General features: G+C 42.9%; 1 protein-coding gene across 1 annotated transcript in view; it reads left to right on the plus strand.

The window, feature by feature from the left end:
* The first annotated feature begins 22,692 nt into the window (after nucleotides 1–22,692).
* LOC126484022 (5-hydroxytryptamine receptor 3A-like) overlaps nucleotides 22,693–27,061 on the plus strand; it is a 139,955-nt gene continuing 135,586 nt past the window's right edge. The window contains exon 1 of the mRNA XM_050107348.1: nucleotides 22,693–22,788. Coding sequence (XP_049963305.1) covers nucleotides 22,725–22,788 — 64 coding nt within the window. The 5' untranslated portion in view covers nucleotides 22,693–22,724. The remainder of the gene's footprint in view (nucleotides 22,789–27,061) is intronic.

Genomic DNA, 27,061 nt, shown 5'->3' on the forward strand with positions numbered 1-27,061 from the left:
GTTTTTAATGCTTTTTGTAGCAGTTTATACATGGCAGTATGAGAGACAGGAAGGGACCTCTGACTCCATATTTTCATTTTATATATACTTGTGAGTGAAATGACAATTTCGACAGAAGAGGATCTGTTGGATCTATTTATTACATAGCGTGTCAATTAAGCATAACAATAGTGTATGTGAACTCCAAGATGTTATTCGGTGAGGTGATTGATGGGAGTAGCTGCACTGATTGAAATCGGATGCCAGTAATTGGTACTGATTCCTTTCCAAGTGCTAACAACTCCAACAGCAGACAACACAATGTTTATAAAAATGTCAGTATATAATATTATGCCAAAATCAATTACAGATAACATTTTAGTAGTCAACACAACATATCACTTCTGATTTCATAGGTGCAGATGTCTTTAACAATATTTGCTAGTTCATGTTAGTAGCAGTAATAAATCAGTTAATGCTGACTGATATTATTAGTTTTCTATCAAGTAGTCCCATCAACCACAGAGCTGAGAACCTTATGATGTGTGCATTATATGAGAGTTGCAAACAACTCCCTTTAGAAAGTATAGTATCCCAAAGTCTAGTACACCAACTGGGGAGAGGCATGAATGGGAATTTAGACTGAGGAGGGAGCCATGCTAGGGTAGTCTGCACCAGGGTGGCTTAGTGGTCAGTGAGCAGGAGACCCAGATTCGAATCTCAATCTTGGTACAAATTTTCAAACATTGCTTCAGTCTGCATATATATGCCATAGATGTTTGAGACTTGAATAGGTCACTGGAACTACATAGTTTAATTTGATCAAAGTTATAATAATTTTCATTTGAATGATAGCTATAACAAATACTCCTCTGAGTAAGTAGAAGAACTGGGATACTTCAGAACTTATTTTCTTTGACCTTTAAGGAGTCTTAACTGAAACACAGACAGTCTTATTTTAGCATTCTTTATCATGTTACTGTGTCCCATTTTTTTTTCCTAGCCAAAATATCAGCTGGCAGTTCTTTTTTGGTTATTTCAGTTTGTCTTCTAATTTCATTTCTGTCTTGCTAGTCAGTGAGATAATTTTGTACGCCAAGTGTAGAGTTGCCCATATTTCTTCCGAATCAGTCTTCAACCTATGGGTTTGTACCAGCAGTATCGGCACCAACAAGGGACAGACTGATGAAAAACAGAATCAGTCATGAACCAAAAACTCAATGGGTGTACCAAATGCTAGTGAAACAGAAAAGGAAGTGTAAAACAGTTTAAAGGAACAAGTGACACTGTGAGGGGCGCAGACACAAAAGTGTAAATAACAGGGGATGGTAGAACCATAGTGATCCAACTGAAATTTTGTATTTTTTAGAGCTTTCTGTATGGATGCATGGGAGAAAATGTAAATTTGCATACCACACTCATCCAGCTGTGGAATCCACCATCTTCTGCAAGAACGTCTCAGTCTCCTATTTTGGAACTGATAATATTTTGAAAAATACATCCGGCCATACTGATCCAATTGAAAAATCACACTTGGATCATTATGGTTCCAAGATATGCCTCTAATTTAGTGTGAAAGCTGAAGTGATCCAAGTGCCAAGTGTATGATTGTGACTTATGGTTTGAGTTCATGTAACTTGTTATATTATAGTTAAAATAGGTGCTTATTTTTTTTTTTTGTAATGATGGTCATATACATAATTCATTGAACTTACTATCGAGCAATTTTTCAGCTGATAACAAAACAAATTGTTGCTTATACCAATGTCAGCTGTCTCATGCCCATTATTTTTTTCAGTTTTGACAGTGTTTATATTCTCTGTGGTTTCAAATAAACAGAAAAGTATAAAGCAGCTGACCCCAAATCTAATGAAACAGATGTGCAGGAATTTCTGCTAAGCCTTTGAAATTACATAACTGCTCATGCTAGGACAGCAAAGTCAATACCATACAAAAAGAGGCATGACATTAAGAAAAATCTTAGATTTGTTCCACCAGTTCATCATCTGTTCTACCTACCAATTTCACATGTATGAAGGAGGAGGAAGGAGCGATGAGGCTTGTCTGTACCACCTGTAATGAATCCATAGACATCCCAGTCTGTACTAGGTAGGTTGAAGTCACCTCCGACTAATATACTATGGTCCGGATGCTTCTGCAATACAGAATGTAGACTCCCTTTGAATGATTCCAGAACTGTCACAGTGGAACCTGGTGGCCGGTAATAACACCCCACAATTAACTTTATTTCCCCCAGCCCTGTTAAACGTGTCCAGATAACTTTACAATCACACTCTACTTCGACCTCAGTGGACACAATATTTTTGTCAACTGCAATGAAGACACCACCTCCTACAGTGTCTAATCTGTCTTTCCGATACACATTCCGAATGGTTCAAATGGCTCTGAGCACTATGGGACTAAACTTCTGAGGTCATCAGTCCCCTAGAACTTAGATATAGTTATACCTACCTAACCTAAGAACATGGAAATGAGCGGTTGGCGTCATTGGCCGGGAGGCCCCTCGCGGGGCAGGTCCGGCCGCCATATCGCAGGTCTTATCACATTCGGCGCCACATTGGGCGACCTGCACGCCGGATGGGGATGAAATGATGATGAACACAACACAACACCCAGTCCCTGAGCGGAGAAAATCTCCGACCCAGCCGGGAATCGAACCCGGGCCCAGAGGACGGCAATCCGTCACGCTGACCACTCAGCTACTGGGGCGGACACCTAAGAACATCAAACACATCCATGCCCGAGGCAGGATTCGATCCTGTGACCGTAGCAATCGCTCGGCTCCAGACTGTAGCGACTAGAATTGCATGGCCACTCCGGCCGGCTACATGTTCCAGCCTTCACTAAATATTTCAGAACTTCCTATCTCAGGGTTCAGCCAGGTCTTAGTCCCGAGAATAATTTGCACGCCACACGCTTTCTGGAGGGCAGTAAATTCAGGAACTTTATTCCGATCACTCTGAAAATTTACTGCTAGTATCTTGATAGCTGATGTATCTTTACACTGAGCACGTCCTGATTCCCCTGCCTGCACGTCGACTGGTGAGTGTTCATCAGGACACATCGCACTACTGCCTAGCCTAAAAAACCCATGTGCATACCACAAGTACTCTGCTACCTGAATAGCCGCTCTCTTTGTGTAGTGCACCCTTGATCTATCTAGGGGCGTCCTACAACTCCCCACCCAATAGCGCAAGTGTAGAAATTTGCAGCCAAGACCGTCACAGAGTTGACGTAGCCTCTGGTTGAGACCCTCCACTCGGCTCCAAACCAAAGGACCCCGATCCATTCTGGGAACGATGCTGCAATAGAGAGCTCTGCTTGCACCCCACATGCGAGGCCAGCGGTCTTCACCATATCCGCCAGCTGCCCGTACGAACTGAGGATCACCTCAGAACCCAAGCGACAGGCATCATTGGTGTCGATGTGAGCAACTACTTGCAGACAACTGCACCCCATACGCTCAATAGCCGCAGGCAAGGCCGCCTCCACATCTTGGATGAGGCCCCCTGGCAGACAAACCAAGTGCATGTTGGACTTCTTTCCAGCCCTGTATGCTATTTCCCTAAGGGGCTCCATCACCCGCCTAACGTTGGAGCTCCCAATAACCAGCAAGCCTTTGCCCCTGTGTGCCTGCTCAGGCCATGCTGAAGGAGCGGCCACCTGTCCACTGACAGGACGAATGGTCGAGGCCAGCCAGACAGCCTCCACATCGACCCTCCACCTCGAGCGGCGCGAACGCCTTGCAGTCTGCCATTCACGCTGAGGTGAGGGCGGCCCCAACACGCCGGGTACACTAGAAGGTGCCTCGGCAGCTGAGTCAGTGGACACAGCAAGCGACACCTGGGCTGTCTCAAGCGACGCGCCAGACCCTCCGCCGTCGCTGCACCTTGAGGCAGCAGCCTGAAGGCGGCTGACCGTGGCCAACAGCACGCTCAGCTGCTTGCGAACCGCGGCCAGCTCTTCCTGCACCCACACACAGCACGCACACACTCTATCCATCCTACGGCTAATATCTAACAACTCTGCGAATTTATACTCTACAGCTATCAATAAGCAATATTACTCCTCTCAAATACGAGAATACGCAAGGATTTTAAGTAATTAAATATGCAAGCACACAAACACTCAGAAAGAAATTAAGAATCAAACTACAAAACAAATATGAAAGCTAAATATGCGACTCGCTACTGCACTGCTGCTGCACTGATACTTCACCAGGAACTGCTCAAGGCTCACTGATTGAACACACTTTTTCCTGCGCTTCTATCATTGATGGTAACATTTCTGGAACTCATCTTCTGTAATATCCTCCAAGACCCTCGTCACATCTTTTTGGACATCTTGTATTGTTTGAAAATGGTGTCCCTTGACCGCCGTTTTGACTCTTGTAAATAGAAAAAAGTCGCACAGAGTGATATCTGGTGAATAAGGTGGCTGTGGTAATACTGAAATTTGTTTTGAGGTTAAAAATTGCTGTACTTACAGAGCAGTATGGGATAGCGCATTTTCGTGATGCAGAATCCAACTATCAGCTATGTTGGCAAGGACATGAAGAATTGAATTTGAAATGAATTGAATTGAATTTTATTTGATCCTGTAAGATTACATTGTGTACAGTAAATGTACGTGTAATATAGGACATGTCAAAGTATTAACATTCTTTATCACTTATTTTTCTACACCTTTAGCTTACATTTTTACATCACTGATAATGAGTAACAATATATACAAATTTAATGGCATAAGTATTCTGCAACACTGTAAAACTCTTTTTCAATGAGATAGTCTTTAAGCTTCTTTGGAAAGTCATTATGAAGTACACTATCTTGCAGGTTTTTGGGCAGACTTCTTAGTAGTCTGATACCAGAGTACTGGGGTCCTTTTTCTAGCATTGCCAGTCGCTGGGGTATGCTCCCTACTTCATTCTTCTTTCTTGTATTGTGGGTGTGTACACTAGCATTTGTAATCCAGTCCTCACTACCTTTTGTGATGTACATTATTGTTTTGTATATATACAGTGATGAAAAAGTTAAGATACCTAAATTCTTGAAACAGTTTCTGCGTGTTTCAGAGGTCTTTCTTCTTAAAATGGTCCTAATTGCTTTTTTTTGTTATGTGAACACTCATTTTGTCTCTTGTTTGTTTGAGTTTCCCCATACAGTCACTCCATACTGTAAGTATGGTTTGAAAAGTCCATGATACACAGTACACAGAAGGTTTTTGTCTGAATACTGTGATAGCTGCATCATTAAGAATATGACAGAGCTCAGTTTCTTACAGACATTATTAATATGTTTTTTCCATTTCAGGTCATTATCCACAAGAATACCTATGAATCTAGCAGATTCTACTTCTTCCAGCCTTGTTCCATCAACCTCTAAATCCATGTCTACAGCCTTTTCTTTGTTTTTAAACACTACATACATAGTCTTTTTTTAGATTTATAACCAGTTCATTTTCCAACAGCCATTGCGCTGTGACATTTGCAGATATGTATGCTCTTCTCTCAAGCTGTTCCATATTTTGGTCACTATTTAGTATTGTCATGTCATCAGCATACAATATTTTCTTTTCGTCCTCCTCAACACTTATATCATTAACAGATACATTAAATGACAATGGCCCCATTACCGAACCCTGCGGCACTCCATATCTGATGGATTTGGTTTCTGATTGGTACGAGTTTCCTAATGATACATACTGCTTGCGGTTGCACAAGTATGATTTTATCCATTTACTTGGTTGCTTCCGAATGCCATAGTTGCTTAATTTTTGTATCAGCAAGAACTCTTTTACGAAGTCTTTCTCAGATTTCTTTGTAGTAATATTGGCTAGCTGTTTGTCCAGGAGGCACCCACTCTTTATGAACAATTCCCTTGGAATCAAAGAAGCAAGCAAGCATGCATTTCACTTTCGACTTTGACATGTGAGCTTGTTTTGGTCTGTGTGATCCCGCTGAGCTCTTGACATAACCTCCTCTCCAAAACCTTCTGAAGCTTACCGTAAGTTGTCGTCGCGTTTTCACCCAATTTAACGCAAAGAGAAATTGGTATACCATTGCGCAATATTATGCGGTTCTATTTCCGTGACGAGAGACACAAACATATGTCAACTTATTACAGCACAACTCACGACTGAGCAGTTGCATCCATGTGCCACCCGGAATGGAAGCAGGTTATAGACCAAGGTCCAAGATGTGCCTACACACGCCTGCAGGGTTGCCACATCTTGCAAAGAAAATCAGTCTCATTACTTTATTGTCGCTCCTCATATGCCCTCAAACAGACATGTGACAGTACTGCCAGTGAACAGTGAAGCCTGACATAATCAAGACAGAGAGACTGCAGTCTTAATGTAATTTATTAAATAACAACTTTAAAGTAAAAACTTTTAATACATAGACCGCAATTTTCCTATCACAATTAAAGTTAGGTAACTAGTTTTGGCTGCTATCTGCAACCATCTTCAGAGCATTCAGAATATGAACGTGTGCTGAATAAGGATTGGAAAGCATCGTTAGCTATAGTCATGCAGCAATGTGCATTCTTTAAGTACCAAACCCATAACAGTACGCAGTTGAAAGAGTCACCGTGAGCAAGCCAGGTTGTAGATGGTAATTTAGCAGGTTGATGACCATGTAGGAAATTGCCCAGTTGCTTGAAAATAAGCTGAATCAAAAGATCGTTACTTGCAACAGTATAACTGGTATTATCGTGAGGGCAATATACGCAACAGTTCCAATAACTGTCAGCAGTTCCGTAGCCTAGATTGCACAAGAATGATCTCAAAATGTGTGTGAATTCCTAAGAGACCAAACTGCTGAGGTCATTGGTCCCTAGACTTACACACAACTTAAATTAACTTATGCTAAGAACAACTCACACACCCATGCTCGAGGGAGGACTCGAACCTCCGGCGGGAGAGGCCGCTCAATCCGTGACATGACGCCTCAAACCGCGCGGCCACTGAGCGCGGCACAAGAATGATCCTGCGCGGCGTACAACGCAGTCATCTTTATAAAATAAGTACAAATTGTTGTGTTAGCGAAAGGAGTACCTGACGTATGTGACATTTCTGGAGAGTATGTAGCCTTTCAATTGCGCACACATCGCTCTGATAGTGTTAAAAGAAAACTGAAATCAGGAAAGCTATAATTCGTGCAGCTGATGACCATGAAGAGTATGGTAGTGGAGTGGTCGTTGGGAGGCAGTACATTTAAACTATCTTAATGTGTGACTGTCTCACCTGCCGCAAACAATCGCAAGGGAACCACCAATCTATCCCGCACTCGTATTTCTTGTCCCATTTTTGAGTCTTCTATGACTTCTGTCCAACACAATCTATAAAAAACTGCAGCTCGCAGCTCGTAAATCGGCAAACTGTCCGGAATTATTGTTCGTCTTCGCTCTTTAGCTCTCGAATTAGCGCATGCAAAGCAAAGCTCCCCGTTATGGCGCTGGTGGACCAATGAGGACCGACTAACCGTCGCATTATTCTCTGCCACAGCTGTCATTCAATGCTGTATGGAGAAACGTGCGGTCAGGACGCCACTCTCCCAGACATTGCCGACTTTCTTGACCTTAGAGCAGCTGCTTCTTGTTCAAGTAGTTCCTCAATTGGCCTTAAGAGGCTGACTGCACCCGTACCACTCCTCCCACCAAGGAAAACTCTCTGGTACATCTACATCTACATTTACATCAAGCCACCTATTGGCGTGTGCCGGAGGGTACTTTCGGTACCACTATCTGATTCCTCCAACTCTGTTCCACTCGCGAATAGTGCGTGGGAAGAATGATTGTCGTTAAGCCTCTGTATTGGCTCTAATTTCTCGAATTTTCTCCTCGTGGTCAATACACGAGATGTATGTGTGTATGTGTGTGTGTGTGTGTGGGGTGGGGGGGGGGGGGAGGTAATATGTTGTCTGACTCCTTCTGGAAAGTGCTGCCCCGAAATTTCAATAGCTAATCTCTCCGTGATGCACAACGCCTCTCTTGCAACGTCTGCTAGTGGAGTTTGTTTAGCATCTCCGTAACGCTCTCTCGCCTGCTAAACGATCCCGTGACGAAACGCGCCGCTCTTCGTTGGATCTTCTCCATCTCCTCTATCAGTCATAGCTCACAGGGATCCCAGATAGATGAACAGTACTCAAGAATCGGGCGAACAAGCGCCTTATGAGCCACTGCTTTCGTGGATGAGTTACATTTCCTTACGATTCTTCCGATGAATCTGATTCTTGTGTCTGCTGTTCCCACTATCTGTTTTATACGAGGGTCATTCCATTTAAGGTCGCTCTGGATAGTTAAAGCCTAGATATTTTACGGCAGACGCTGTCCCCAGTTGTTTGTCTTCAATAGTGTACCTGTACAGTAGTGGATTTCTTTTCCAATGTTTGCGCAATATGTTACATTTATTTACGTTCAGGGTCAACTGCCAGAGTCTGCAGCATTCATCAATTCTCTGCAGGTCGTTCTGCAAATTCTTACTATCTTCTGGCGTTGCTACTTTGATATAAACAACTGCATCATTTGCGAATTGCCTTAAAGAGCATCCGACGCTTTGTATTAGATCATTTATACAGGGCTATTACAAATGATTGAAGCGATTTCATAAATTCACTGTAGCTCCATTCATTGACATATGGTCACGACACACTACAGATACGTAGAAAAACTCATAAAGTTTTGTTCGGCTGAAGCCGCACTTCAGGTTCCTGCCGCCAGAGCGCTCGAGAGCGCAGTGAGACAAAATGGCGACAGGAGCCGAGAAATGTCGTGCTTGAAATGCACTCACATCAGTCAGTCATAACAGTGCAACGACACTTCAGGACGAAGTTCAACAAAGATCCACCCACTGCTAACTCCATTCGGCGATGGTATGCACAGTTCAAAGCTTCTGGATGCCTCTGTAAGGGGAAATCAACGGGTCGGCCTGCAGTGAGCGAAGAAACGGTTGAACGCATGAGGGCAAGTTTCACGCGTAGCCCGCGGAAGTCGACGAATAAAGCAAGCAAGGAGCTAAACGTACCACAGCCGACGGTTTGGAAAATCTTACGGAAAAGGCTAAAGCAGAAGCCTTACGGTTTACAATTGCTACAAGCCCTGACACCCGATGGCAAAGTCAAACGCTTTGAATTTTCGGCGCGGTTGCAACAGCTCATGGAAGAGGATGCGTTCAGTGCGAAACTTGTTTTCAGTGATGAAGCAACATTTTTTCTTAATGGTGAAGTGAACAGACACAATGTGCGAATCTGGGCGGTAGAGAATCCTCACGCATTCGTGCAGCAAATTCGCGATTCACCAAAAGTTAACGTGTTTTGTGCAATCTCATGGTTTAAAGTTTACGGCCCCTTTTCTTCTGCAAAAAAAAAAAAAAAAAGACGTTACAGGACACGTGTATCTGGACATGCTGGAAAATTGGCTCATGCCACAACTGGAGACCGACAGTGCCGACTTCGTCTTTCAACAGGATGGTGCTCCACCGCACTTCCATCATGATGTTCGGCATTTCTTAAACAGGAGATTGGAAAACCGATAGATCGGTCGTGGTGGAGATCATGATCAGCAATTCACGTCATGGCCTCCACGCTCTCCCGACTTAACCCCATGCAATTTCTTTCTGTTGGGTTATGTGAAAGATTCAGTGTTTAAACCTCCTCTACCAAGAAACGTGCCAGAACTGCGAGCTCGCATCAACGATGCTTTCGAACTCATTGATGGGGACATGCTGCGCCGAGTGTGGGAGGAACTTGATTATCGGCTTGATGTCTGCCGAATCACTAAAGGGGCACATATCGAACATTTGTGAATGCCTAAAAAAACTTTTTGAGTTTTTGTATGTGTGAGCAAAGCATTCTGAAAATATCTCAAATAATAAAGTTATTGTAGAGCTGTGAAATCGCTTCAATCATTTGTAATAACCCTGTATATATTGTGAACAGCTACGGTCCTATCACACTTCCCTGTGGTACTCCGGATATTACCTTTACCTCTGTCGATTTAGTTCCGTCAAGAGCGACGTGTTGAGTTCTGTCTTGAATCCAATCGCAGTTCTGCTCCGATACTCCGTAAGCTCGTATTTTTTTTCACTAAACAACATTGCGGGACGGTGTCAAATGCCTTACTGAAGTCAAGGAACACGGCATCAGCCTGAGCGCCGTTGTCCACTGCGCTGTGGACCTCATGGAGGAACAGAGCGAGCTGAGTTTCGCAGGATCTCTGTTTGCGGATTCCATGTTGATTTCTATACAGGAGCTGTTCATTTTCCAAAAACATCATAATTCTTGAGCATAAAACATGTTCCATAATTCTGCAACAGATTGACGTCAACGACATAGGTCTATAATTGTGTGGATTTGTGTTACGGCCTTTTTTAAAAACGGGAATGACGTGCGCTTTCTTCCTGTCGTTAGGTACATTTCGTTGCTCAAGTGATCTGCGGTAAATTACTGCTAGAAAGGGAGCAAGTTCTTTATAGAATCTTATAGGTATCTCATCTGGTCCTGAGCCTTTCCACTACTAAGCGATTGTAGCTGCTTTTCGATTCCACGATCGGTTGTCTCAATATCTGCCATTTCGACGTTCGCACGACGATTGAAAGGAGGGACGGTGTTACGATCTTCCGCGGTGAAACAACTTCGGAAGACCGAATTCAGTGTTTCGGCGTTCTCTCTGTCATCTTCCGTTTCGGTGCCGGTGTGGTCGCTGAGAGAATGAATAGATATTATTTGGACCCACTTACTGATTTTACATACGACTAAAATCTCTTAGGGTTTCTACTCAGGTCGGTTGACAACGTCTTACTTTCAAAATCATTGAATGCTTCTCTTATTGCTCTCCTTACGCTCATTTTGGCTTCGTTGAGCCTTTGTTTGTCAGCTAGGTTTTTACTTCTCTTGAATCTGAGATGAAGTGCTCTTTGTTTACGTAGCGCTTTTCTAACACGACTATTAAACCATGGTGGATCTTTCCCATCCCTTAAAACCTTACTCTAAACATGCTTGTCTAGGGCATATTGAACGATGCCTTTGAATTTTTTCCATTTGTTCTCCACATCTTCGTCCTCATCACCGAATAGTTGATGCTGACTGCTAAGATATTCTGAAATTTGTAACCTGTCACCCTTGCTGAGCAAATATATCTTCCTGCCTTTCTTAACATTCTTTATAGGACCCGTCGTCATAGATGCTGTCACAGCTTTAGGATCACTGATAACTTCCTCTACGTTAACTCATTCGATAAATTCAGGTCTGTTTGTTGCCAGGAGGTCTAAGACCTTACCCTCACCAGTTGGTTCTCTATTTGCCGAGGTAATTTTCGGACAAGACATTCAGAACAATGCCACACGATTCCCTGTTTCTGGCACCAGTTTTGATGGCATAACACTCCCAATCTATAAGTGGCGAGTTGAAATCACCCGCTATTACAACGGCATGATCAGGAAAACTACTAATGATATTCTGCAAGCTCTGTTCAAATGGTTCAAATGGCTCTGAGCACTATGGGACTTAACTTCTGAGGTCATCAGTCCCCTAGAACTTAGAACTACTTAAACCTAACTAACCTAAGGACATCACACACACCCATGCCCGAGGCAGGATTCGAACCTGCGACCGTAGCGGTCGCGCGGTTTCAGACTGTAGCGCCTAGAACCGCTCGGCCACCCCGGCCGGCTGCAAGCTCTGTCTGAAGTGCTCTACAACTACAGATCCTGACTCAGGTGGTCTATAAAAGCATCCGATCACCGTTTTTGACCGTTCTTTGATACTCTGGTAGTACCGGGAATCGATCCCGGGTTCTACGCGTAGCAGCCAGACGCACGGGAATCGATCCCGGGTCCTACGCGTAGCAGCCAGACGCACAGTTCATTGAGTGGACAGAATTAGCTAAGGACTGCGCCTAATTCACTTCTCCTGTCTATCCACGGTTTTATCCACACCCTTTTTCCACTCTTTTTACATCTTTTTCTACCGTTAGTTACTGTCAAAGCAGCGGCAACTTGCCTCTTGCGCAAACTGATCACGAAAATTCTTCGCCGGTGGTTGCAAAAAGTCTCAGGTTGTGAGTTAACGAGCATTTCGCTCTCATTTAAGTATATGGCTGAAAGAGTCAGCCTTTAGAATTTGTGAAACGAACCCTGTCGTCGAGTACCGTGTTCCACAAAGGGCGCAGATTCACCACGAGATGGGGTAATTCATAGGCGTCTATTGTCTAATGGCTCTGTGCACTATGGGACTTAACTTCTAAGGTCATCAGTCCCCCAGAACTTAGAACTACTTAAACGTAACTGACCTAAGGACATCACACACATCCATGCCCGAGGCAGGATTCGACCCTGCGATCGTTGCGATTCGACCCTGCGATCGGTTCCAGACTGTAGCGCCTATAACCGCTCGGCCACCCCGGCCGGCGTCTATTGTCTATTGAGGCCTAAGCGCTGTAGTGTGCGAGACGAGAACCTACCTTATAGGGAAACCCCGGGAGGCATAGCAGTGTTAAATATGGCGGACCTAAGATTGGCCATAAAGGGAAACATTAATTTAATTCTGCAGTGATTCAGGGAATTAAGCCACAGTTATTTTAATCTACCATCCTTCATAAATTTTCATGGTGATCCCAATAAAACTTGAATATTGAACATATCAATAATAGTTTAGGATTTACTGTTAAAGTGAAATTAACAAGTTTTGTAACAAAGACCTGAATGCTAAAATCTGAACGCTTTGGTCGATCTTAATGATCGACATTTCATATAGAAGCGCATCATTAAAATGACAAACGTTGTAAATATCAACTGTATAACTTTATTTGTTTAAAAGATATAGCAAATTTAATTTATCATTATTTTCAGTTAAGCATCAGATCATCATTTCCTCCACACAAAACACATTGAACGGTGACAGCATGACGCCTTATTGTATCATTAGCTAATAGAATATTTGTTGTAAAACTTAGTGCATAATAGTTACTTTTGTTCTTTATTTATTTATCAGAAAGCACATTGGTGCAAGGCTACTGACCGTGGAATTCAACGCTAACAAAGGAACCTCCCCATCGCACCCCCCTCAGATTTAGTTATAAGTTGGCACAGTGGATAGGCCTTGAAAAACTGAACACAGATCAATCGAGAAAACAAGAAGAAGTTATGTGGAACTATGAAAAAAATAAGCAAACTATACAAACTGAGTAGTCCATGCGCAAGATAAGCAACATCATGGAACTATGAAAAAAATAAGCAAACTATACAAACTGAGTAGTCCATGCGCAAGATAAGCAACATCATGGAACTATGAAAAAAATAAGCAAACTATACAAACTGAGTAGTCCATGCGCAAGATAAGCAACATCAAGGACGATGTCAGCTCAGGAGCGCCGTGGTCCCGTGGTTAGCGTGAGCGGATTCAGAACGAGAAGTCCTTGGTTCAAGTCTTCCCTCGAATGAAAAGTTTAATTTTTTATTTTCAGACAATTATTATCTGTCCGTTTGTCCGTCCGATGCGAGGTAACTGCGCCATAGTATGGGGACGCTACACCGAAACAAACATCGAGACACACGACGTCAGTCGACTACAGCGCACGGAAGAGAGAGTATTCCTGCTAAAGAGGCTCCCTGGCTGGCAGTTGACTGTTCGCTACTTTGGATGAGATTTTTTTTTTTTTTTTTTTTTTTTTTAAAGTGGTTAGCGTGAGCAGCTGCAGAACGAGAAGTCCTTGGTTCAAGTCTTCCCTCAAGTGAAAAGTTTACTTTCTTTATTTTCGCAAAATTATGATCTGTCCGTTCGTTCATTGACGTCTCTGTTCACTGTAATAAGTTTAGTGCCTGTGTTTTGCGACCGCATCGCAAAACCGTGCGATTAGTAGGCGAAAGGACGTGCCTCTCCAATGGGGACCAAAAACATATGATCGCAATGTCATAGGTCATAGGTACATACAGCCCCGCAGCAATCAGCAAGGTATCGTCATCACCACACATACTGTTTATCAACAAATGTAGGAAATAATCATACAAATGTTCGACAATCGTCCGATCCCTTAAGGAACTTTCCGATTCCTTACAGTTCGGAAAATATTTATCGACCTTGTTATTGAAGTCGCGAGCTATATTTGCTAGATTCATATTGCGCACGGAATACATTTTTAATGCACTCTCGTCCAAAGTAGCGAACAGTCAACTGCCAGCCAGGGAGCCTCGTTAGCAGGAATACTCTCTCTTCCGTGCGCTGTAGTCGATTGACGTCGTGTGTTTCGATGTTTGTTTAGGTGTAGCGTCCCCATACTACGGTGCAGTTACCTCGCATCGGACAGACGGACGGACAGATAATAATTGTCTGAAAATAAAAAAAATTGAACTTTTCACTTGAGGGAAGAGTTGAACCAAGGACCTTTCGTTCTGAATCCGCTCACGTTTACCACGGGACCACGGCGCTCCTGAGCTCGCATTCTCTTTGATGTTGCCTATCTTCCCTTGAACTACTCAGTTTGTATATTTTGCTTATTTTTTCACAGTTCCACACAACTTCTTCTTGTTTTCTCGATTGATCTGTGTTCAGTTTTTCAAGGCCTATCCACTGTGCCACCTTATAACTGAATCTGAGGGGGGTGCGATGGGGAGGTTTCATTGTAAGAAGGAACTGTATTGGTTTTATGTAAAAGAATTTAACGTTTATTATGTAACGGATATTATTGTTACTGTATTTAGAACGTGAAAGTGGTCAAGATTTGATTATTTAAATATGTTAAAATGTAAAATAATGTAGAATAAGCTGTAGCCAATCAGATGGACGGCTTCAGGAAAGGGAACTGCGCTTGTCAGTTGAGCGATTATGTTCGGCGCGCGGGAAACGCAGTCAGAGACAAAGGGCCGTTCTGGTCTAGGCACCACAGGATACAGCTCGGCTGGAGACACCAAAGGGTACAGTTCGGAGTGAGACGCGAAAGCGGACAGTCTGTGTTTAGATATCTAGGAAGTGAAACTTCGCGTTGAGCGGTGAGCAGCCGCGCGCTTGGTGTGACCTCTAACTTTTCGCGTAGTTAACGAGGTGGAGTGTAGGACTTTTAATTCACGATGAGATTGTCAATGATCGAACTGTGTCAAATGGACACACTCTCTAGTGTAAGAATAATTCTAAATACGACCACTTTCACCATCAGTTTTCTTTCTGAATAAACATTATTCTAACCAAATCGCAACTGTGTGGCCTACATCATTTATGGGTCGTTAATTTAGTGAATTTAAGTCACGGCTCCAAAATACTAACGCGAATTCTTTACAGACGAATGGAAAAACTAGTATAAGCCGACCTCGGGGAAGATCAGTTTGGATTCCGTAGAAATATTGGAACACGTGAGGCAATACTGACCCTACGACTTATCTTAGAAGCTAGATTAAGGAAAGGCAAACATACGTTTCTATCATTTGTAGACTTAGAGAAAACTTTTGACAATGTTGACTGGAAACTCTCTTTCAAATTCTGAAGATGGCAGGGGTAAAATATAGGGAGCATAAGGCTATTTACAATTTGTATACAAACCAAATAGTAGTTATAAGAGTTGAGGGGCATGAAAGGGAATCAGTGGTTGGGAAAGGAGTGAGACAGGGTTGTAGCCTCTCCCCGATGTTATTCAATCTGTATATTGAACAAGCAGTGAAGGAAACAAAAGAAAAATTCGGAGTAGGTATTAAAATCCACGAAGAAGAAATAAAAACTTTGAGGTTCGCCGACGACATTGTAATTCTGTCAGAGACAGCAAAGGACTTGGAAGAGCAGTTGAACGGAATGGATAGTGTCTTGAAAGGAGGATATATGATGAACATCAACAAAAGCAAAAAGAGGATAATGGAATGTAGTCGAATTAAGTCGGGTGATGCTGAGGGAATTAGATTAGGAAATGAGACACTTAAAGTAGTAAAGGAGTTTTGAAATTTGGGGAGCAAAATAACTGACGATGGTCGAAGTAGAGAGGATATAAAATGTAGACCGGCAATGGGAAGGGAAGCGTTTCTGAAGAAGAGAAATTTGTTAACATCGAGTATAGATTTAAGTGTCAGGACGTCGTTTCTGAAAGTATTTGTATGGAGTGTAGCCATGTATGGAAGTGAAACATGGACGATAAATAGTTTGGACAAGAAGAGAATAGAAGCTTTCGAAATGTGGTGCTACAGAAGAATGCTGAAGATTAGATGGGTAGATCACATAACTAATGAGGAGCTATTGAATAGGATTGGGGAGAAGAGAAGTTTGTGGCACAGCTTCACTAGAAGAAGGGATCGATTGGTAGGACATGTCCTGAGGCATCAAGGGATCACAAGTTTAACAATGGAGGGCAGCGTGGAGGGTAAAAATCGTAGAGGGAGACCAAGAGATGAATACACCAAGCAGATTCAGAAGGATGTAGCTTGCAGTAGGTACTGGGAGATGAAGAAGCTTGCGCAGGATAGAGTAGCATCTAACCAGTCTCAGGACTGGAGACCACAACAACAACAATAGTTCCCGATATTATTATTACTGTATTTAGATGTTATGTTAACTTTATATTTTACAAACTTGCCATCAGCCAGACAATTTAACCAAACGGTCACAAGTGTCTAATTTAGGGCGTATAATGCGACACATGTGGTTCAACCCCTAGACGAGTTTGAGCCAAGACATTTAGACGAAGAGGAACCGCATGGGCCCCGAACAGTTTTGGGATGTTGGCTCGCAAGGTGGAGAGCACAAGAAAGCACAAGAGTGAATTCTTCCTCTAGCATTGTCGCGCGGTACTTTAGGCAGCAAATCTTGCCGAGAATAATTCTCAGGTGGACACAATGCTGAGAGTGACTCTTACACTTACTATCCTGAGTTTTCTCAAGAGGACACGTGCGTTGCAATGAATTACCGTACTGCTAGCGTGATAGTTACAAGCTTGCTTCCCCACATCTTACTGCCTCAGTACGTGGCCTATGAAGCAATCCATTTTTTGGTCAGGTTGTGGTATAATTTTCTTTTGTCTCAAATTCGATTCAGTGCCTCCTCATTAGCTGTTCGATTTACCTATCTAATATCCAGCATTCTCCTAGAGCACCAGAACTTATAGCCTCATCTTGTCACAGCCTCACAAACGATTTACTAGTTAGATTTCTAACAGATGTTAACAATTTTCCCTTTTTCAGAAATGCATTTTATATTCTCACTACTTTTGGCATAGTAAGTTACTTTGCTCCCCGATTAGCAAAACTCATCTACTGCTATTAATATTTCATTTCCTAATTTCTTTTCCTCATCGTCACCTGATTTAATTCAACAACACATCATCTTCCTTGTTTTACTTTTGTTGATGTTCATCCTATAATTTCTTTTCACGGATCTATGTATTCCATTCAACTTCTGTTCCAAGTCCTTTACGGCCTCCGACAGATTTACATTGTCATCTGCAAATCTCAATCATTTTATTTCTTCTCCGTGAACTGTATTTCTCTTTCTGGTTTCCTTTGCTGCTTGCTCAGTGGATAGATTCAATAACGTAGGGGATAAGCTGCAATTCTCTCAAAAACCCTTTTCAACTATTGATTTCCTTTCATGTCCTTCAGATTGCAGCGTTGCACCTGTACAAGTTGTAGAAAACCTTTCGCAATATATTTTTACGCCTATCTTCAGAATGTCAAATAGTATTTTCTAGTCAACGTTGTTAAAAGGTGTCGTGAGATCTAAAAATGAATTAAACATAGATGTACCTTCTCTGACAAGTCGCAGGGTGACGTTTGCTTCTCGTGTTCCTGTTTGTCTCTGTAGACTAAACCGGTCTTCCCTAAGGTCGGCTACTAGTAGACTTTCCGATATTTTGTCACCATGACTTAAAAACTGCTGACCGGCAATTTTCACACCTGTCAGAACCCCCCATCGTTTTGATTAGAATTATTACACTCTTCTTGAAGTCCATGGGTATTTCGATTGATATCCGCATCGCTGCAAGATTTTTTTTTAGGTGTTTGTTATTTTTAATCGTTACTCATCTGTCTAGTTCGATGCGGCCCGCCAAGGATTCCTCTCTTGTACTGTGCCAACCTCTTCATCTCAAGAGTAGCACTTGCACGCTACGCCCTGAATTATTTGCTGGATGTATTCCAATCTATGCCTTCCCCTACAGTTTTTATCCTCTACAGCTTCCTCTAGTAACATGAAGATTATTCCCTGATGTAACGCATGTCCTATCATTCTGTCGATTCCTCTTATCAGCGTTTCCCACACGCTGCTTTCAGCGGCGATTCTGCGGAGAAGCTCCTCATGCTTTACGTTATCAGTTCATCCGATTTTCAACATTCTTCTTTTAATATATCATTATTGATTATTTAATTAAAATATTCTTTAGTTATTTATTATTATAAATATTCTTTATGTGTGCTTTTATTCCATTTATTAGTTTAGTTATTGGTTTTAGGTGGTTTAGCTTAGTTCCTTTATTCCTCTTATCTTTACCCTCCTGAAAAACTGTAAAATATAAATATTTTCGTTTTAAATACCACAGGAGAATAAGAGATGTATTTCACAGCGGCGATTTCGCGGAAATTCCTCGTCATTATCTGCTGCACCTGAAATCTCTAAAACCTTTACTCGCTACGCAGATCGTTCGGAACAACTTTGTGTTATGTTGTTTGATGAGTCTGGATGATATGTCCAACAATTTAGCAAGTTAAAGTTTGTTAATTCGGAGATAATCTCTCTACGAATTCTGACCGTGGAAAATGCAGGTTCGTGCTATCGTTCCAAACTTCACCTCCGAGCGATCAACGTTTCGTAACATCTGTACCGTGATAATTAACTAATTTCGGTGTGGTGATACACACACCTTGAATACTTGATGTTAGTTATTGGATTTTATTTTTTGCAAAAAACTATTTGAGCGTTTACTATATACCGTAATGGGGCCCCACAACAATACAATCTCTTTCCTCCTCTCACACGTCTGATCTCTCCATTTCCTTCACAAAGAGTCCATAAAACATATCTTTGGTTCGGTAAGACACAGAGATTCGTTCGTTGCACGGAACTTCCGATTCTCGCAATCGCTACATGCCGTTCACCACAATATCAGTTCGTTGCACGCAAATTAGATTATAGCATGGATTGGTACACCATATTTTAAATCACCTCATCTCAAACGCTTCTATTCTTTTCCGTTCCAGTTATCCCACTCTCCATTCTATTCTTTTCCGTTCCAGTTATCCCACTCTCCATGATGCACTATAATGCAATGCTGTGCTCCTGTTCCTCAGCCTTGCTTCTACTAGAGATGGGCAAACTGAAACACGTAACTGTTTCGAAACAAATGAAACAGTACAATGTAATGTTCCGATACGTTGTTTCGAAACAGTGAACTAGTTTGTGTTTTGTATTCTAGTAAACCTACACATTTTATCATCTTGAATGTCTACTGTATAAGTATGTCCATATAAACACAAATGAGGTGCGAGAGCGCTAATCATGTCGCAGAAGGTATGAAACTATCACTTAGGCGTCTTGGCGGTTTCGTATTTCCTGCAGCAAATGCGCTGCTTTCATGTCGCGTAACTTTCATACTTTTCAATTGGCTGAGGACAGCCATAGCTGAAGACAGAAGAACCACCACGAGCGGAACTGGAGGTGGGAGCAAATTGCAGAAACACACATTCCGTTAGTGTGGGTAATATACCCATCCTGCTAATTTCCATCTACACAAGGGGAATCATTGTGGATAATAGGCACAGTGACTATAGACTCACAAATAACGCCAAATAATTCGAATAAATAACAAAATATAACAGAATTTTTTTTTGTCTTTCAAGGTGTTTCGAACCGTTACTACAAATTCACCATGCTTCCCAGCCCTTCCCGTACACCATTACACTATCAGTGATTTGTCAAACAGATTGCTTGCAATTATACCTACATGAAATTTATGTATATGTCTAATAACTGTCACTCTACGCCTTTTTTTTATTCAAAATGTTGTAGGCTTACTTGCGTTTCTTAATATGATTACTGTACATGAACAGAGAAGCGTATGTTGTAAAAAAAGTGTAATTTAACTGAATGATTTTCACATATTTATTATTTTGAATGTGAATAGTATGCGTTGTTTTATTGTTTGGTTAGTGTGTATAAAGCAGATGTTACGCCATTTCGAAACAGGACAGTCAGCTAGAAACGAAGCTTTATTTTCGGATATCTTAAGCTTCATGCTATTGCTTGTCAAAAAGATTTCGACACTCTTGAAAGAGTTTCATGAAGTGGTATGTTGTGTTTCAGTACCTGTGCCGAGCCCGAATCTCGTCCGACACAGAGTGGAATGAAACACTGTTTCGATACAATTAGTCCGTTCCAGGCACACGTGGACTGAAACAGCCTTATTTTGAAACAACAGTACAATTTCTGTGCCTGGCTCGAGATCGAATCTGGTCCGAGACAGGGGCGGAATGAAACACCACTGTTTCGAAAACAGTGAACCACAACCGTTCCGAAACACTGAAACAGTTCCACGTATCGATACACTGTATCGAAACATAGAAACAGTGGCCAAGTCTAGCTTCTACTATCAAGTGTAACGTCAGGACTGCCTCTAAGGTGTCTTTACGCTTCGTAAAGCCATGCTGATCGTCATCTCTCAATTCCCCAATTTTCTCTTACATCCTTCCGTATATTGTCCTTGTCAGCAGCTTGGATGCATGAGCTGTTAAGACGATTGTGCGTGTTTTCGTACTTGCCTGCCCTTCCTATCTTTGCAATTTTGTGGATGATATTTTTCCAAAAGTGTCATAGTACGTCGCCAGTTACATAGATTCTACACACCCTCGTATAGTTGGCGCTTCCAACCATGGTCTTAGAAATTACGGTGGAATGTTAAAACACTGAAGAGCCGAAGAAACTGGTACACCTGCCTAATATCGTGTAGGGCCCCCGCGACCACACAGAAATGCCGTGAAGCGACTCGCCATGGACTCGACTAATGTCTGAAGTAGAGCAGGAGGGAATTGACAGCAGCTCGTGGTCGTGCGGTAGCATTCTCGCTTCCCACGCCCGGGTTCCCGGGTTCGATTCCCGGCGGGGTCAGGGATTTTCTCTGCCTCGTGATGACTGGGTGTTGTGTGACGTCCTTAGGTTAGTTAGGTTTAAGTAGAACTAAGTTCTAGGGGACTGATGACCATAGATGTTAAGTCCCATAGTGTTCAGAGCCATTTGAACCATTTTTTGAGGGAATTGACACCATGAATCTTGCAGAGCTGCCCATATACCCTCAAGAGTACGAGGGGGTGGAGATCTCTTCTGAGCAGCACGTTGCAAGGTAACCCAGTTACGCTCACTGATGTTCATGTCTGGGGAGTTTGGTGGCCAGCGGAAGTGTTTAAAGTCAGAAGAGTGTTCCTGGAGCACTCTATAGCAATTCTGGACGTGTGGGGTGTCGCATTGTCCTGATGGAATTGCTCAGCTCCGTCGGAATATAAGGTTATCTCCATACCGATACAAGTCCATCCGCTCAACATAATTTGAAACGAAACTCGTCCGACCAGGCAACATGTTTCCAGTCATCAACAGTCCAACGTCAGTGTTGACGGCGCAAGGCGAGGCCTAAAGCTTTGTGTTGTGCAGTCATCAAGAGTACACGAGTGAGCCTTCGTCTCCGAAAGCCCAGTCGACGATGTTTCGTTGAATAGTTCGCACGCTGACTCTTGTTGATGGTTCAGCACTGAAATCTGCAGGAATTTGCGGAAGGCTTGCGCTTCTGTCACATTGAACGATTCTCTTCAGTCGTCGTTGGTACCGTTATTGCAGGATCTTTTTCAGGCTGCAGCGATGTTGGAGATTTGATGTTTTACCAGATTCCCGATATTTACGGTACACTCGTGATCAGACAGGATGCTTACGTAAGTGTCACCCGTCAGAGTCGTATCTAACACGCCCCACAAGCCTCCACCAGCTTCAACAGTCCCCTGCTGACATGCAGGGTCCATGGATTCATAAGGTTATCTCCATACCGATACATGTTCACCCCCTCGATATAATTTGAAACGAAACTCGTTACGGGAAAATACCCAGTTCATCATTACCTCGGAGATGTTGTGTCCCATCGCTCGTGCTCCAACTGTGACACCATTTTCAAACTCACTCAACTCTTGATAACCCGACATTGTAGCAGCAGTAACCGATCTAACAATTGCGCCACTGTTGCTTTATGTAGGCGTCGCTGACCACAGCGTTGTATTCCGCCTGTTTACATATCTCTGTATTTGAATAGCATGCCTGTACCACTTTCTTCGGCGCGTCAGTGTTTACCCAATCTGCCTTACCTGATCTCAAGTCTTAAATTCTGCCTCTAATACTGGATCCCCAAGTCTTCCATATCGACTTAAATTCCTTCTTCTATCACGTCGCCACGCTGTTAGAGGCCTTCGATGTACTCGTTTCAGCCCATCAGCGTTTAACACTGGAATTCGTATTGCTCTTCTAATGCAATCAGCAGTGTTCTTAGTTTTAACGAAGGTTGTTTTGATATTTCTGTATGAAGAGTCAGTCTTCCTAACGAGCATTCTTTTTCGATTTCTTCTCGCCTTCTTTTATGGCAGAATAGTTACTTTCGTGTTTTATCTGCTGGTGTAGACCCGAAGGTGTGGCGCTTGCCTCGGCCCGCTGCTGTCCGCTATCTGCGGGGGCGTGCGCTGCCGCCCACTCTCGCCACCGCTTCGGCCTCCGTCAGTGTGCTGCAGCTGCCGCCATGCGCCACAACCACATCTGGCCGCTGTTGCTGCTACTGCCGCTCGGCTGCCGCCGGGCTGCCGGTAAGTACCCCATGTCCTCCTAATAAGGTGACTATTAGCCGATACCAACTAGCGGCACTACTGCCAGATCCAGAAAATTGGGACTTTGGGACTGACGATTTAAAAAATCGACAGGTCAAGGAGCTAGAACTGGGGACATAGAAAAGTCTTAAATTTTCGATCATTATGTGTTTCCTTGTAGTATACAGGATGTCCGGATCACAAACATAGCCTTATAACGAAAGAACTCGACGTTTTATGTTGTTGGGTAAATAGGTAACCGTTAGAGATATCTCCAAAATCTTCTTTCTTTTTCTTTTAGTGTTCAACCCTGAGGTTGGTTTGCAGCAGCCATTCCTCTCCTCTGTCTACCTCCCTCTTCATTTCCACGTATGTGTTACATCCAAAGTCATTCATGATCTGTTGCATGTATGATATCCTTGGTCGCCCCCGCCGATTCCTTCCCTCAATAGCTCCTTCTGCTATTGTTACAATGATGTTGTTGTGTCGTAGGATGTGCCCTACATGAAACTTCATGGAAGATTAAAACTGTGTGCCGGACCGAGACTCGAACTCGGGACCTTTGCCTTTCGCGGGCAACTACTCTACCAACTGAGCTACCCAAGCACGACTCACGCCCCGTTCTCACAGCTTTACTTCTGCCAGTACCTCGTCTAAAAAAATGGCTCTGAGCACTATGGGACTCAACTGCTCTGGTCATAAGTCCCCTAGAACTTAGAACTACTTAAACCTATCTAACCTAAGGACAGCACACAACACCCAGCCATCACGAGGCAGAGAAAATCCCTGACCCCGCCGGGAATCGAACCCGGGAACCCGGGCGTGGGAAGCGAGAACGCTACCGCACGACCACGAGATGCGGGCAGTACCTCGTCTCCTACCTTCCTCCGCTGCAGAGTGAAAATCTCATTCTGGAAACATCCCCCAGGCTGTGGCTAAGCCATGTCTCCGCAATATCCATTCTTTCAGGAGTGCTAGTTCTGCAAGGTTCGCAGGAGAACTTCTGTGAAGTTTGGAAGGTAGGAGACGAGATACTGGCAGAAGTAAAGCTGTGAGGACGGAGCGTGAGTCGTGCTTGGGTAGCTCACTTGGTAGAGCTGTTGCCCGCAAAAGGCAAAGGTCTCTAGTTCGAGTCTCGGTCCGGCACACAGTTTTAATCTGCCAGGAAATTTCATATCAGCGCACACTCCGCTGCACAGTGAAAATCTCATTCTGGAAACATCCCCCAGGCTGTGGCTAAGCCATGTCTCCGCAATATCCTTTCTTTCAGGGGTGCTAGTTCTGCAAGGTTCGCAGGAGAGCTTCTGTAAAGTTTGGAAGGTAGGAGGCGAGGTACTGGCAGAAGTAAAGCTGTGAGGACGGGGCGTGAGTCGTGCTTGGGTAGCTCAGTTGGTAGAGCAGTTGCCTGAGAAAGCCAAAGGTCCCGAGTTCTAGTCTCGGTCCAGCACACAGTTTTAATCTGCTAGGAAGTTTCATATCAGCGCACACTCCGCTGCAGAGTGAAAATCTCATTCTGTGCCCTACATGTATGTCTCTTCTTGTTTGGCTGTGCCTCCACAGAGCTCTGGTTTTCTATACTCTTCTAAGCACCTATTCATTTGTTACTTTGTCTCTCCAGCTGATCTTCATCATCCTTCTATAGCACCACATCTCCAGGGCCTCTAGCCGTCTTCTCTCTTCTCTTCCAATTGTCCAAGTTTCACATCCGTATAGGGCCACACTCCAAACGAAACCTTTCATGATACGTTTCCTTATTTTAAGACTGATGTAGTTGCTGGTGAGTAAGTTCCTTCTAGGATTAAATGCAATTTTGGCCTTTTGTATTCTTCTCGCAATTTCTTTCCGGCTTCTACCATCCCTTGTGATTTTGCTTCCCAGGAAAGTAAATTCGTCTATCTCTTTCAGCTCCTTTCTTCCAATTCTCATTCTCAGAGGTTCATATTCTGCTCCTGTACTGCATACCATCACTTTAGTCTTTTTCTTGTTTATTCTCATTCTATACTGATTACGTAGAATTTTTTCCATTGTTCTGAGAACTCCCTCTAGATCTTCTTTTGTCTACATCTTCTTTTGTCTTTTCTGCCCATTAATTTTGATCCCCACCTCAGTAGTTTCTCGAACTTGTTCTATAGCTTCCTGGATGTAAGTATTGAATATAAAAGGAGAAAGAGCACATCGTTGTCTTACCCCTTTTCTAATATTTGCTTCTTGTTCCTGGTGACAGTTCCTAATCACTGCCACCTCATTCTTATAGGCACTGAGTATCACACAGATGTATTTGTACTGTATTCCACTTTTCCTCAGCACTCTGAACATCTCTTGCCAGATAACGTTATCAAATGCCTTTTACATGTTTACAAAAATAATATAAGTTGTTTTATTTTTCTGTAATTGCTTTTCGATAACCAGTCTGAGTGCCAGAATCGTCTCTCTTGTCCCCAATGTCCTTCTGAAACCAAACTGATCTTCACTCAGCATATCCTCCACCTTCTCTTCAATTCTCTTCAGAACTATTTTTATGACAATTTTTGATGCATGTGATATTAGGCTTGGAGTTCGGTAGTGTTCACATTTTGTAGCTGCTGGCTTCTTTGGTGTAGTAACAATGATACATTTCTGGAAGTCTGTTGGTACCTCTCCTGTGTCATAGATTGACCTAGTAAGTTTTAGCAGCATCATTTTCATGATGTCACCAGCGTTCTTTATTAGTTCTGCAGGGATGTCATCAATACCCGTTGCTTTGTTGTGTAGTAGTTCATTTAGAGCTCTGTCAAATTGTTCTTGTAGAATGTCATCTCTCTTGTCATTTTCGTCCACTTGCTCTTCTCTTCCTATTACTTCTTCCAAAAGAGGTGTTTCGGCATACAACTTCTCTATCTATTCTTTCCATCTCTTCACCATGTCTTCACCAAACAGCATTTTCCCCTCTTTATTTTCTATTGTGCCTGAGAGTGTTGTTTCACGTTTGTTAAAAAATTGATTTGCTGTTCTGTAGGCTAAATCAGTTCTTCCACTTTCCTGCACATTTCTTTTGCTTTCCTACTTTCTCTATTAACCAAATTCCTTAGTCTTCTGTATTCTGCTTTTCCTTGTTCATCAGTTGCATTTTTGTATAATCTCCTGTTTTCTATAAGCGCAATAATATCTGCTGTAAGCCATTTCCTCTTGTTTTTGGGTTCAGTTCTTCCAACTCTCCAAGATATGATTCTCATAATTTCACGAACAGCGCTGAGTCACAAGGCGCATGCGCACTAGTGACATGGCACATCTATCTCGACTTGTTAGTGAACTACTAGTTCCACAGGTGCCTCCCGACGTAATTTTCTATCATGGTAATGTTATAACATTTCTCCATGAGACGTTATAACATTTGTCCTGGCCACCTCGGTCTCCCGATCTGACTCCTTCTGGATTTCAGTGCATGGGCATTTATGAAGGACGTTGCTTGCAGAACAAGAGTTCGAGATCTGGTGGATCTAAGGCAATGGATCTACGCCGCAGTACAGGTCATAACACCTGTCGTGCCTATGAACAAGTCGTGAGAAGTGGAGTACAGTTTCGATATCTGTCGACCTACAAACAGTGCCCACATTGAAACCCGGACACCCTGTTGAATGAACAAAGTTGGAACACTGGTAGAACTGTAGTCAAAGCCATTACTCTGTTCACCAAAAGTACCAACTTCGATTTTCAATCAAAACCAGTTGAGCTGTACAACTATACATTTATTGTGCTACGACCGATTACATTTTCAGGTTGCTTGCAGTTAAACAAAATAGGAAATTAGGCTAAGGCTATAGCAGCTTAACGAATAAAATAAATAGCTAACACTGACAACAGACTTATACTACACTACTGACCATTAAAATTGCTACACCATGAAGATGACGTGCTACCGACGCGAAATTTAACCGACAGGAAGAAGATGTTGTGATATGCAAATGATTAGCGTTTCAGAGCATTCATACAAGGTTGGCGCCGGTGGCGACACCTACAACGTGCTGACATGAGGAAAGTTTCCAACCGATGTCTCGTACACAAACAGCAGTTGACCGGCGTTGCCTGGTGAAACGTTGTTGTGATGCCTCGTGTAAGGAGGAGAAATGCTGGCGAACGCACTGTTGATCCCGCTGTCCACTGTTTAAGTTCCGAATCAAATCTCTATGCAGTTACAGCAAGAACCGTAACACTCCCGAATTCGTTGAAGATTCCACTGTTGACTGTGTACTTCCGAGGGAAGAACTCAAAGTACTCCAACAAATACACCAGACAC

This window comes from Schistocerca serialis, chromosome 6 (assembly GCF_023864345.2).
Source record: "Schistocerca serialis cubense isolate TAMUIC-IGC-003099 chromosome 6, iqSchSeri2.2, whole genome shotgun sequence".
NCBI classification, from domain to species: domain Eukaryota; kingdom Metazoa; phylum Arthropoda; class Insecta; order Orthoptera; family Acrididae; genus Schistocerca; species Schistocerca serialis.